The following is a 12,146-nucleotide window of genomic DNA, read 5'->3' on the forward strand; positions in this document are numbered from 1 at the left end:
TGCACTTTTGTGAGCAGGACTGAGCAAAATAAGATAAAATGTCTTAAGGAGCATTTTTGAGCTCTACAAATCTGTATCTACACCTCCTCCTGCAGTGGTTGATTTATGGAGCACCAGGAGAGTATGTTGAGCAGGCTGAATACTGTATGTCAGGATGCTTCTGAGGCTCCCACTAGTCCTTGTCCTGGGCAGCAGCAGGTCTGTCTTGTCCAGGCAGTGAGGTGTTACCATTCCTTCTAAGTGACACTGCTGCAGAAATCCCCAAGCATGAGGAAACTGCAAAGGTGTAGCAGTTACAGCCCTAAATGTCATTATTTATTCTCCTCAGACCTCATGAAGATCAACATATGATATTCAAAAGGGTAACCATTCAACAGTGGTGGCAGTGGCAGTGATAACGATGAGATTTGTCGGAATAGCACTAACCCTTGTTTAGGGCTGGGTCACAAATTCCGATGGTGCTGAGCACAAGGATTGCAAGGGAGGGTCCATTGTGCTTGCTGCTCTTCAGGCACTGTGCAATATAGTGAAGAAAATTCAGTATAGTGAAAAACTGTATTTTTGATAATGGCATATAGGCACATGCGGTCTCTTCTGCCCATGTAACATGCAGCCTTCTGGAAACGTGCTTTTCAAATGTCACAACTCATTATTCCGATGTACCTGTTTTGGCACAGGTATCATGAACTAGAGAAAAGATAGTTGAGTTGTAATAGCTAACGTCCATCTGGTCTTGTGAGGCACAGTGGCTTGGATCTTTTCTCCATTACCCAGAACACTGCTTCTTTTCTAAAATGTCTTTTTTTTTTTTTCATAATAGACCATTTCCTTTAGCCAAAACCAGTGGAAAGGCGCCAGTATTCTCAACCTCAGGTTTAAATTTATCTTGTTGATTTTGTAGGCTGTCTTGCTGGACTTCACACAAAGCCTCTAATCTAACCACTCAGAGAACAAACACATACTCTTCCAATTCAGAACAGCAAATGCCATTTTACTTCTGTCTTCAAAGACACTTTGGTGCAAGTCACTGTCTCCCAAACCATATCTAGCTTTTCTTAGCTGGTATGAATATATGGGAAGACAAGGCCACAGCCAGAAAATCCTTCTCCAAACCACTAATAGTAACCCTAAGAAAGTGGTCTGATCTCTGTTGATGGAATTGCTTTCATTTTTCTTATCTGTTTCCTTGCTTCTATAAAGGAAAAAAAAACCCCTGCAGAGTAAAATAAACCTCTGCTACCCGAAAATTATGGCTAGCTGCTGTTGTATTGTAAGTTAATAGGCTGATTTGTAATAACTTCTTCGTAAATTCAGGCTGGAAAAGTAAAGGGAATTGTACAAGTATAGAGAAGTGCGGGAAGATGCAAAATGGAACCAAACCAGACATTTCATTCTGACTTTGAATCACAACTTCTGTGCTCTTTATGTGCGTATGAGCGACAGCACGTGCACCCTGTTGTCTCCTTGTGCAAAGCTAACATATCCATGTATCTCACCTGTCTCGTACACAGAGAGAGGAAACTGGAGTGCCTGTATGTGGGCTCCAGATGACACCAGTCACTGGTGTCCCTTTTCATGGCAGATGTCTGGCATCTTGGTACTCAGCACAGATCAGTCGCCACCTATCACATGCTAGTAAATAGCACAGGGTTGACCACATACTGTAGCGTCATCTAAGTCATACAAGTATGCAGACAAGTACATGACAAACTGGAGTGAGGGATCCAGCCCCAGTCTGATGCAGGCACAAGCACATCACAGCCTGCTTTGGTGTATGGCAGATTATGTGGTACTGTCTTCTCCGAGCAGAGGGAAAGATAGCCAAATTTGTACTACTGCAATGCCAGTAACTTCAATTTGTTACCCCAAGTTAGGTCAGAGTGAGTGAAAAAAGAAACAGATTCTGCATTTGTGATCTATTACTGTGTGGCTTGTAGCTTTAGAAAAATCTCTTCTCATTTGGGCTTACCTATAAAAAGAACTTTTTGTGTGGCTAGTTCCCAAGTGATTGCCATTTGCAGGAAGTGAAAAGCAACTTTTCCCAGTAACCTATAGGCAAATTAATGTTCCTGTTGTTATCTCAGTGAAAAACTATTTTTAAATTTATATGACAAAGTAAAGCATACTTCTAAAAACTTCAGTTATATTGCTATTAAAATTTACTAAAAATTGTTTGAAATATAGTTTACTTCTGTGTTTTAATTTAATGTAGTCAAGTATTAAATACAGTATTTTTATACCAGTGCTGTAATTTATACTTTGACATAGGAATGGAAATCTCAGAAAACCAGAAGAAACAAGCCATGCAGAATGCCCGTAAATCAAGGCATGGAAAAATTAAAGGTGGGTGTTCAGAATTGCTTTACATTCTTACTGTGTTCCAGTGTTCTTTATGTTAGGAAATAGCACAATATTTGGCTGTGGTTGAGTTCTTTAAGCTTTTAAAAACGTTTCACAGTTTATGTGGAGGTCAAATAATTTCCATTAACCTGTATTTTAATATCAAATTCCAATGCCTTTGTAAATCATCTACTAAATCAGGTCCCCAGTCTCCTTCAGACAGTCAAGTCAGTGTTCTGTTTATTAAAGAAACTCAAGAGGTAAGACAAGCAGTTTATTTAAAGATGTAAGAAAGTGCATGCAGAGATTAAATTAGAAATGAGAGTTAATAATTCCTTCCTTTCCTTTTACTCAAATGGCTTGTTCTTATATAGCAATTCTGTGCTTTGTTTAAAATGTCGTAAAGTTGTTTTTGCAAATCACATGTTGCTGTATTTACGATAACACACTCAAAAGGGCTTCCTTCTGTCCTAGACTAGAAGGAAGGATGGACGAGAAACATCTTCCTCTGGAAACAACGTTTTTATTCCTTTTCTGTCTCAGAAGATACGTTGTGATTTTGTCCTTTTCCATCTTGAAGTCAGATTTGGGGTAAATTTCTAGTGTGTTGAGGGAATAAATTGAGCAAGTGTGACCAGATTAAGTCTGAATTTAGGAGTGAAGGAGTTTATGTTAAGTAGTTCTCTGCGCCCTGGGATTAATAGCATTTTCTCTTTATCAATCACTAGATGCCTATGAAACCTGTTTGGATTTTCAGGGTAGTGGCTGAAAATAGTGATCAGAACAATCTGTTCAGAATGCACAAAGGTCAAAGTCTGAGAACATTAGCCTGAAAAAAATATTTTCTAAATTGAAGAAATAACATTTTTCTTGGTAGCAATATTTTACCCAGCTTTATTCTGAGAGTTAACTAAAATACAGTTATCTACTGTGTTAAACCATTGCTTTGAAATACCAGAACTTACTTGTCCAAACAATATAGCCAGGCTCTGAGGAACTGCTGCTTATTTTTTGTAATTCTGTAATGTTATTTTTACTGGTATTACTCTCTTCTTAAGCCAAATCAGTGGAGCAATTATAAAGTCTATCATCAGAAAAGGTAACATTCAGTGGTGCTTCCATTCAAGATCATGGCAAAATTAATCCTGGCTTTATTGACTCAATTTGTCCCATGGTCCTGTGCTTAAATTTTCCCAGTATTGGTTGCTCTTGCTGGCTGACTCATATGCTTTCTTAAACTGCTCCTTTTGCAGGTGTAAGCTATAATGGGTGTCCTGTGCCTCCTCCACACCAAACCCTGCATCCTATTCATCAGCGCCACATAACTGTGCCTACCAGCATCCCACAGCAGCAGGTTTTTGCCCTGGCAGAACCCAAGCGGAAGCCATCCCTCTTCTGGCATACCTTCAACAAGCTCACCCCCTTTAAAAAGTGAGAGGCCAAGAACCTGGGAATGACATTGGCATGGAGAGAAACTTACTCCAGAGAAGGACCTTGGAGACAGTTAAGCTTACTTGAGCTCAGTGAACCTCCAGTTTTGGAGGGAAAACTTTGGGCTCCCTCGAGCCAGAAATACAACCTTTGTCTAGAAGAAGAATGAAGTTCCTCAAGACTGCTCTGAAGTCAATGTTGCCAAGTGTCAGCATTGCTGATGAAGAGCAGTCTCCCTTCTGACAAAGACAGCTCGCTGTTATTCTGAAGAAGCAGTATTTGATCTGTTTCTTAGTTATGTTGAAGTAGTGATGGAATCATGCAGGTCATTTTAACATTTCATTTTTCTTAACTTTATATTGATGGCCAAATTTAGGATAGGGAGGAATCTTTCCTTAGGGATATATCAGAAGGAATCTTAGGAGAGTTTTCTCCTTCCTTTTGGAGCACTGAGGAGAGACCACTGATTAAAATCAGGTGGAGACTTCCCATGTGATTAACCTGCTGTTGCAGAAATTAGTGGACCCTAATCCTTCCTGTCTTTTACTATTAAATTGCCAAATGGCAGGAGAATGTCCCGCAAAGCCTTACTATATTCCAGATTGGAACAGGGAATTTTATTCTGTCATATAGAAACATGAACAGAGTGTGAAATGGACTATAAAGATATGTGCATTTATTGCACACAAGTGGGAACAAGAAGAACCTGGAGCATCTCAGATTGATTACTTTCAGACACAGCAATATACTGCTTGCATGTATGCTCTTCAGTATAGAGTTTTTATATCCCTTTTTGCGCACTTCTTCGCCTGGGAGATGCTTCTTTTTATTTCCAGTATGCTTATTTCTCTGTGTAAAAAGTATTTTTTAATTTTCTAACTGAGATAATGTGAATGTACAAAGTCAGAGTTAAGACAGTACGTGCTGACTGCTGGCTATGTTACATAGTTCTCACACTTTGTATTCATATCGCTTGACTTAGAGAATGGATGAATGGTAATGTAAATATATTGAAGCACTCTGGATCCATGCGTCTTATACAGTCAATTGACAGTGGGTTTTGACCAGTTATTTCTTCACAAAAAAGAGAAATACCTGCTGGAAGGGACAGAGAAATTGTGTGGACCGGAGATAGATTTTTGCATCAGTCATCAGTCTGTACTGGAAGGGGAAGAACCTGACTCGATTATGGTCAGCTCTGGCCAGTATATGCAATATGTGATTTGCATTGCTACAATTTGCCTAGGACATGAGGCTGATTTGGGAGAAAAACTTTTAGAAAGCCAGGAGGAAGAAACAGGATCTTGGTATTTGCAGCACTGATCATTTCTGCTTAATAGCTCTCATTAAGGATGACAAGACTGCTGGTAATATGGAAGGAAGGAAAGACTCCATGTGTTTCAGAACTGATTTAATATGAATGTCTTTACAATACTTTAACCTATGCTGCTGATTAGGGGCATTATCTGATGATAAGGATAGATCCAAGGGTGTTCTTTGACAATGGACAGAATGAGCTTTGTCATGAATCTGTAACATATGAAGAACAAACACGGGGCTAGAGGCCAGGCATCTTAACAACAATGTAAAAAAGCCTTATTTTAAACATGTATTTGTTCCTACTACTATTGTTACCTCTATATTTTTATTTATCTTCAGTGTTGTGAAGCCCACTAGTCACTAGATTTTGTGATTTGATAACTTTGTGGCAACTTTTGCAAAGCCCAGGTTTGTGGTTTTGATTTTAAATGACATCTTTTGACAAGTGTACATTTCAAATGCCTTGTGTATATAGCTCAGCAATAATGCAAAGTCTGGTGATGCTTAGCCGAATTGTTCACTGCATAGTGAACTTCATTGCTTGTGCTTTTCTGTAGCGATGGAAGATGACCTGAAACCATTAACAACTGGAAATATGCACTGACCTTCTCAATGATCCAGCTTAAAGAATATGCACAGGAAAGTTAGTAAAAAAATGTGGCTGGTTTGTATTTTTCATTTGATGTTTACAACAAGCCATTTCTGTTCAGCTTTTTTTGAAAGTTAACTCTAAATGCTCAATTTAAACACAAGGAGCAAACTTCCAAATGCAGGTGTGGATGCATGCCCTTCCGCTTAAATGAGTAACTCTTCTGTGTTTCTTACATACTGATTTTTGTGAGTGCTTGCCACATTCAAGCCTGCAAACTGAAGTGATGCATGTATTGTGGAAGTGGTAATGATGTTTTTCATAATCATATTTTTAAAGACTTGTTTTAGATGAAAAAAAAATATCTGAAGTTGGATTGCAGTGCTTACCCAGAAACTTTCCCAGCTGGACCTGAAGACAGGAGATCCACACTTACTTACATATGTGTCTTTGCTAAAACCTATTTCCTTCCAGGGCTCGTTTCTGTGGAGTGCTGGGAAAAAAAAAAAGAGGTTTTGGGATGAATCTTCTGACATGTCATTGCCCATGAAGGCTCTTCCCACGTAGCAGTGCTGGTGCCTTAGACGTAAAAATGAAGAAAAATGTTTGCATATGGGTTTGGATGCAGCATTTCATTTGGATGCAGTGAATTTCAGAGAGATAAAAAGCAAATGCTTCATGGTGCAGATTACTCAGGACAGTTTTAAATATAGTACCCTACATATAGACATGGTTGTTCTACAATATTCTCTGTGTCTGTCTTTGCAATCAGACCTTGCAACAGATTAAGGTAAAATACAACAAGACAGGCCAAATTTAGACTACATAATAATCTTTTAAACAAACTAGAGTTAAATGAAAATAATAAATGAAAATACACAATTACATTTTCCAACAATTAAGATAAATGCTTTCTTGGGGTTCAGCTTGACTTTAGACTGTCGAAAAAAGAGTTGCAACTAAAATGTAAAACTTTGTATTCTAGCAATTCTTGCCCTGATCCTCCTCCTGATGACAAGACTTAGATATGATCAGAAAGGTGTGATGGCAACATCTGTTCTTCTCCTCTGGCTTTTGTATATTGTAAGTTACTATTAAAAGTTCTAGGGCAACTCCTAAGCACATTTGTGCCTCATTTAGACAAAGCACAGCCAGAGCCTTCCTGATGGCCTGCTGAGCAGATAACCTCAGACTTTTTATGTATGAGATGCAGTAGAATATAATTGTCCTCAAATGTGTTCCCGCTGAGTTAGGAAAATGCCAAACCATAATTGCATCTAACTCAGAGCATTTGATCTATAAAATAATAAGATTGTTTTACAAGTGGCTCTTGCCATGCTAAATTTCAGTGGTCAGTGTAATAACGGAGTTCAAAGACAGACTACTCAAATGTTCCACATTTTAGTTGTCTTTTGAAAATAATTATAATAGAGTTTTGGCGCCAAAGGTCTTTAGCCATAACTAACACAGTACCTTTCTTTGACTGCCTTTCTGCTTTTTTTTTTTTCTGTATGTGTGGCATTTATATGTAGGAGATGCCTTCTGAACGATCTCTAATTTAAAATTATTTGTTGTAAATACTAGGGATGACTTGCTTATATATTTTGTTTTGACAAGTGTTTTGTAACATTTTATTTTACGTACATTGCTTTGTGCATCATACCACCTCTGTCCTGTTACACATGTTGTAAATGAAGTGTCCTGGCTGCAGAGCAGATGAACTGGCTGTTGACGGCTGAAGTACAATGTATAGGACTGCAGTAGCTTGATGTGCATTTGTTCTGAAGTAATTGCATTACAAGGTTTATTTACTCTTGGAACATTGTTTGTCAAATGAGTCTATTTTCTGGAACTAAGTACAAACTTACATTCCCATTATTTTTCTCTTATTGTACATGTTTGAATTAAATAATGTACAAAGCTGAAGTTCCTCAGCTGTGTCTTATAAAACTTTATTGTGCAGTTTTAAAATTGCTGTGGTTTTTTTTTTAATTCTCTACAAAATATCCTCTGTGATGCAAAAATGTATCAACTGTCATATTTCTTTTATTATTTTAAAGCAAAAAATATCACACCCTCCTCTCTTGGTTTTCCACTAACAGCTACAGTATTTCCCAGCACAGTCTTCATCGTTCAGACAAAACCCATCCTTATGACTGGCCCAGCCATATGCATCTGCAGTCACTGTGCTTCACGTTGTCCTGGCAGACAGCTCCCACAGCAGCCCTGGGAAGTAAATGCAAAGGCAGCTTCTGTATTAATAAAGCTCCTGCTAACAGAGGATGGTAACTTAAAGGTCGGATGGGGCTCTGAGCAACCTGATCTGCTTGGAGATGTCCCTGCTCCTTGCAGGGGTTTGGACTAGATGACCTTTAAAGGTCCCTTCCAACCCTAACGGTTCTATGATTTTATGATTAAGTACAGTGGTTTAGATAAGGAGGATTATTTTTTTTTTCTTTGAACAAAAGCAAAACCTTTTGAAAGGGTTCACCCAAAAGGCATGTTCTCTACATGTATGTGAACAATCTTACCTGTCTGCTTGTTAGAGCAATGTTAAGGCTCCTGGAGATTCAACGTACTGCTCTGATTCAGGGAAGTTTTTTGTTCCTTATTATTGTGACAGAGCAGAGGACCATATCTGAAAGGCATGCCTGTGTCCTTTCTGTTCAAGGCTGTGTCAAAAATTATGTGAGATACATTAGCTTTAACAAAATAACATACCTTGCTGAAATATTTTCATAAAAAAATGCTTTGGCGAGTTCAAATGCTGGCAGAATAGTTCAGTTTGCCATTTCCCCCCCTCCTTCCAAAATCCAAGCTCTTACCTCTATTTCTCTTGGTTCACCTCAAAGCTGAGAGTTTCCCAGGCCTCCCAAGTGTCGCTGCTACAGTGGGATATGTGCCGAGTGCTCAGATATCAAAGTGAAAGGCACAGTCTGAGCACTTAGTGAGGTGGATCGGATGACCGAAAAACATATCGTGAGCAAACACTGGAGTAGGACATTGTGATCAATAGGCTTTTTAGGGAGCCTGCAATTCATCTGGCCATGGTGAGCTCATTCGGGGATTTTATTTCATTCTTTGGCAGTCAGGCTAAATCCTGTAGAACGTTCCATACTGTCAGCTTTTAAGTTCTTCAAGAGCTGATCTATCAGGTGGAGCTTTTAGTTTATGCAGAGACATACTGCTTGTGTTTGGGTTTTTTGTTTGTTTTTTTTTTTCTTAGAGGCTACATGATGATCTGTGCTTGGTAGGAGAGACAAGGATTCGGGCTTTTTTATGTTACAGTACCAAAAGAGAAATGAAAAAGTCAGCAATGGAAAACTGCATGTCGTGTAGCCTGTAAGGAAAACACACAAATATTTAATGTGTTTCTGAATATTTTTCAAAATTCAGTTACTCTGACTAGCTAGAGAACATGTAATTGTGAGAATATGTCAAAGCTGTATAAACTGTCAGCACGTGGGATTTTTTATTCTTCGATCCGTGTTAGATTTAGTTCACTGCAGTCAAACCTCACATCTGGTTGTCCAGGTGAGTACCGAGGGCTGAGAACTCACGTACTGCCACTATTAGGTGTTTGGGCTCTGGTTTCAAAAAAAAGATATATGTGTGTGTGCGCGTGCATGTGTGAATGTATGTGTGTGATTGTGTACATATATATTTACACACACACAAACAGCCCCTTTTAGACTCCATATGGCATCCCCAGATAACGTCTCTGCTGGCACCCAGAACAGGTTGCACCAGACAAGCCATGCACACCCATCACACCCTCCCTCCGTTTATGATACCTCTGTTTCTGTTGTGCTCCTTCATGGGGGTGGGGGGACAACACTTGGGCAAGGCTTTACCTGAGGCATTTTAATGTTCTGAGCATTCAGAGTGGGCCACCAGCAATGACAGACAACCTGCTCAGCAGACAAGCAAAGGTTGGAAGGAGTCCGCATCACTGGAGTCTGGTGTCAGCAAAGTCCAGAAGAGCAAATCTGAGAGGGCAGAGATCAGCAGAGCAAGGAGTACCACTGCCCTTCAAGGGCTGAGTTTCACTCAGAAGAGAAACACAAGATGATGCAGGATTTATCAATTGTTTCTCCTAGTGATTTTTGGAAAGCTGAAACTGCTTTGGGGGAAAGGAGGAGCTCCAGGTGCTCCTGAGAGACTTTGCTGGCAGAACCAGACACATGCCAAATTCCTCCTTGTTTCTGGCACGTAGGAAATAAGAAGGCGGAAGGCCCAATATAGACACTGAAGTGAACTGTCAGTAAGCAGACTGCTGAGGCACAATTGATCTTGGCCTCTACCTATGAGCATACCCCAGACTTTGGAGATACCAACTCATGAAGTACTGAAAAAGTGTCTAGAAGGTGTCTGCTAATAAGGTTGGTTATATCTTATTTTATTAACCATATATCTCATGCTCATTACTGCCATATTCAGCTCCTAACAAAGGTAATTGGCACAGCAATCAGTCTAAAAACTCCCTGCATCTCCTGCTACTCAGATGCAACTCTTTTTAAGAGCAAATGATGAACTTTTGCTACTGTGTAATTATTTCTAAGGGATTGTTCTGTGATGAGACAAGGCACACTAGAAAGCAGCTGACCATAATGTTTGTCTTTAGGACCATTCCTACAGCAGTTTTCTTGGTTTTCTGCTAAAAAAGCATCGAACTGGACTAACTGCAGTTCATCAAGGCAGATGTAACTAATGAATTATGTCACTCTTAACTCAGGATTGTGATAGACGGACCGTGAGTGTTGTTATCGTAAAGTTCACAGCCTCTTTTGGGTCAGCGTAAGGACGCTGCCGCCCTGGGAGGCCATGAGGCTGCAGATGCCATGTCCCCAGGAGCCCCTGGTGCTGTCCCCGCCCAGGGCCACTGGCTCTCGCAGCACCCTGCAGCCAGGAAGGTTCATCAATAAATCCAGGTTTTTTGCATGGCAGGACAGATCACTGAGGGCACAGCACAAAGCTGGCAGGGTGGGCTATATTTAATGACTCAAATTTTTGAAGTGTGAGAGGAGGCCGAGGCTCAGCAACCTTAGGAAATTGCAGATAGTGCCCAACGGATGAAGAGAAAACGATTGTTTGTTGTGGCTCTCATTTCTTCTTCTTAATTAGCACAGCAGCGAGGCTAATTTGGCTACAGAAGTTCATTCCAGGAGAACAGCTAATTGCTGCCTGTTGTCCTTCCTTTTCCTCAGAGCACGGTTGATACAACGTGCCAAGATACAAACCAGGGCACCGCAACGCTTGCAATATTTTCTTATTGCCACAGGGTGGTGGTGAAGACCTTAGTGACAACTATTCATTGCTCAGCTGCGCTGAGAATGCGTTATTTGATGCGCAGACCACACGTGTCCTATCTCTGCAGCGTGGGAAGCCCCTCAGACGCAGTGGTTTCAGTCCCTTGCACCAAGAGGGGTGAATTAAGGCCACTGCCTATAACACATTAACTCCTGTTACTGGTGGTTTCATCCTTCACTGTTCACGATCAGCATTTAAGGAGTTGATGAAACACTCAGCAGCTTTACTTCCACTAGTCCTTAGACAGCAGCAGTTTCTGTAGTTTCAAGAAGACACAGTTAAGTATCAAATTATGGCTTCTTCAAATGTAGTCACCAATAATAAATCTAGTAGCGCAAAAGCTTTGACTGATGCTTGAATGGCTAGATAAGGAGCCTGCTAATTACACATGAAAAGCTCTCTTTGTCATTCAATTTATTTACTTTAATTCAATTTATTTACTCTTTTTCTGTAAACACGTAATATTTGTAATGCCACATTCACAGCATTGTTATTTTAAATTTCTATAGTCTTTTTATCCTTACTTCCACTGTAAATTGCTTGATACAGAGACTAAGTTTATTACATGTTTTTGCAGCACAATAATGGTATGAGACATGCCTTCCATTCTACAAACCAACTAAGCTGTCAAAGGCTAACATTTGTGTAACATATTTATATAACAGAACAGGCAAATCAAAGCCTTATGAATCCATTTGAACAGCAGTGGTAAAAGCCAAAGTACAGAGCACTTCAGCCCAGTATTGGAATAAAAAGACTCCAGTTTAAACCTCTGTTTTAATTATTGAACAACTCTCAAAATTAAATCAATGACCTTTGAGAATTTAGTGACCAAACAAGTGCTTGTCCTCATGGCACGTATTTGGAGCTTGCGTTCCTTTACGTGAAGCCTTCATACTCTGGCTAAAGATGCCCAAGAACACTGAAAGTACAAAGTGAATGAGGTAAGACCAAAGATCCTATATATGGGATGATGGTGGTGATGATGATGATGATGATATTGATGTTATCACCTTGTGGAGAGAAGTGCATGTATGGGGACTGAATTATCTATTCCTTAGGCAAGAAACACTCCCTTAGACAACTGGGAATGGAGTTTTCTGTCAGTGGACAAGGATTGTCAGACTTCTCCATGGGGTGCATCATAGCCTAGCAG

General features: G+C 39.8%; 1 protein-coding gene across 5 annotated transcripts in view; it reads left to right on the forward strand.

The window, feature by feature from the left end:
• Window positions 1-7,961, forward strand: part of SPATA13 (spermatogenesis associated 13) — a 48,317-nt gene extending 40,356 nt beyond the window's left edge. For all 5 annotated transcript variants that reach the window (XM_086739511.1, XM_086739512.1, XM_086739513.1 and 2 more), the window contains 2 exons: window positions 2,269-2,343; window positions 3,594-7,961. In XM_086739511.1, coding sequence (XP_086595637.1) covers window positions 2,269-2,343; window positions 3,594-3,775 — 257 coding nt within the window. In that variant the 3' untranslated portion in view covers window positions 3,776-7,961. The remainder of the gene's footprint in view (window positions 1-2,268; window positions 2,344-3,593) is intronic.
• The last annotated feature ends 4,185 nt before the right edge of the window (window positions 7,962-12,146 follow it).

This window comes from Chlamydotis macqueenii, chromosome 1 (assembly GCF_036417535.1).
Source record: "Chlamydotis macqueenii isolate bChlMac1 chromosome 1, bChlMac1.mat, whole genome shotgun sequence".
Lineage (NCBI taxonomy): Eukaryota > Metazoa > Chordata > Aves > Otidiformes > Otididae > Chlamydotis > Chlamydotis macqueenii.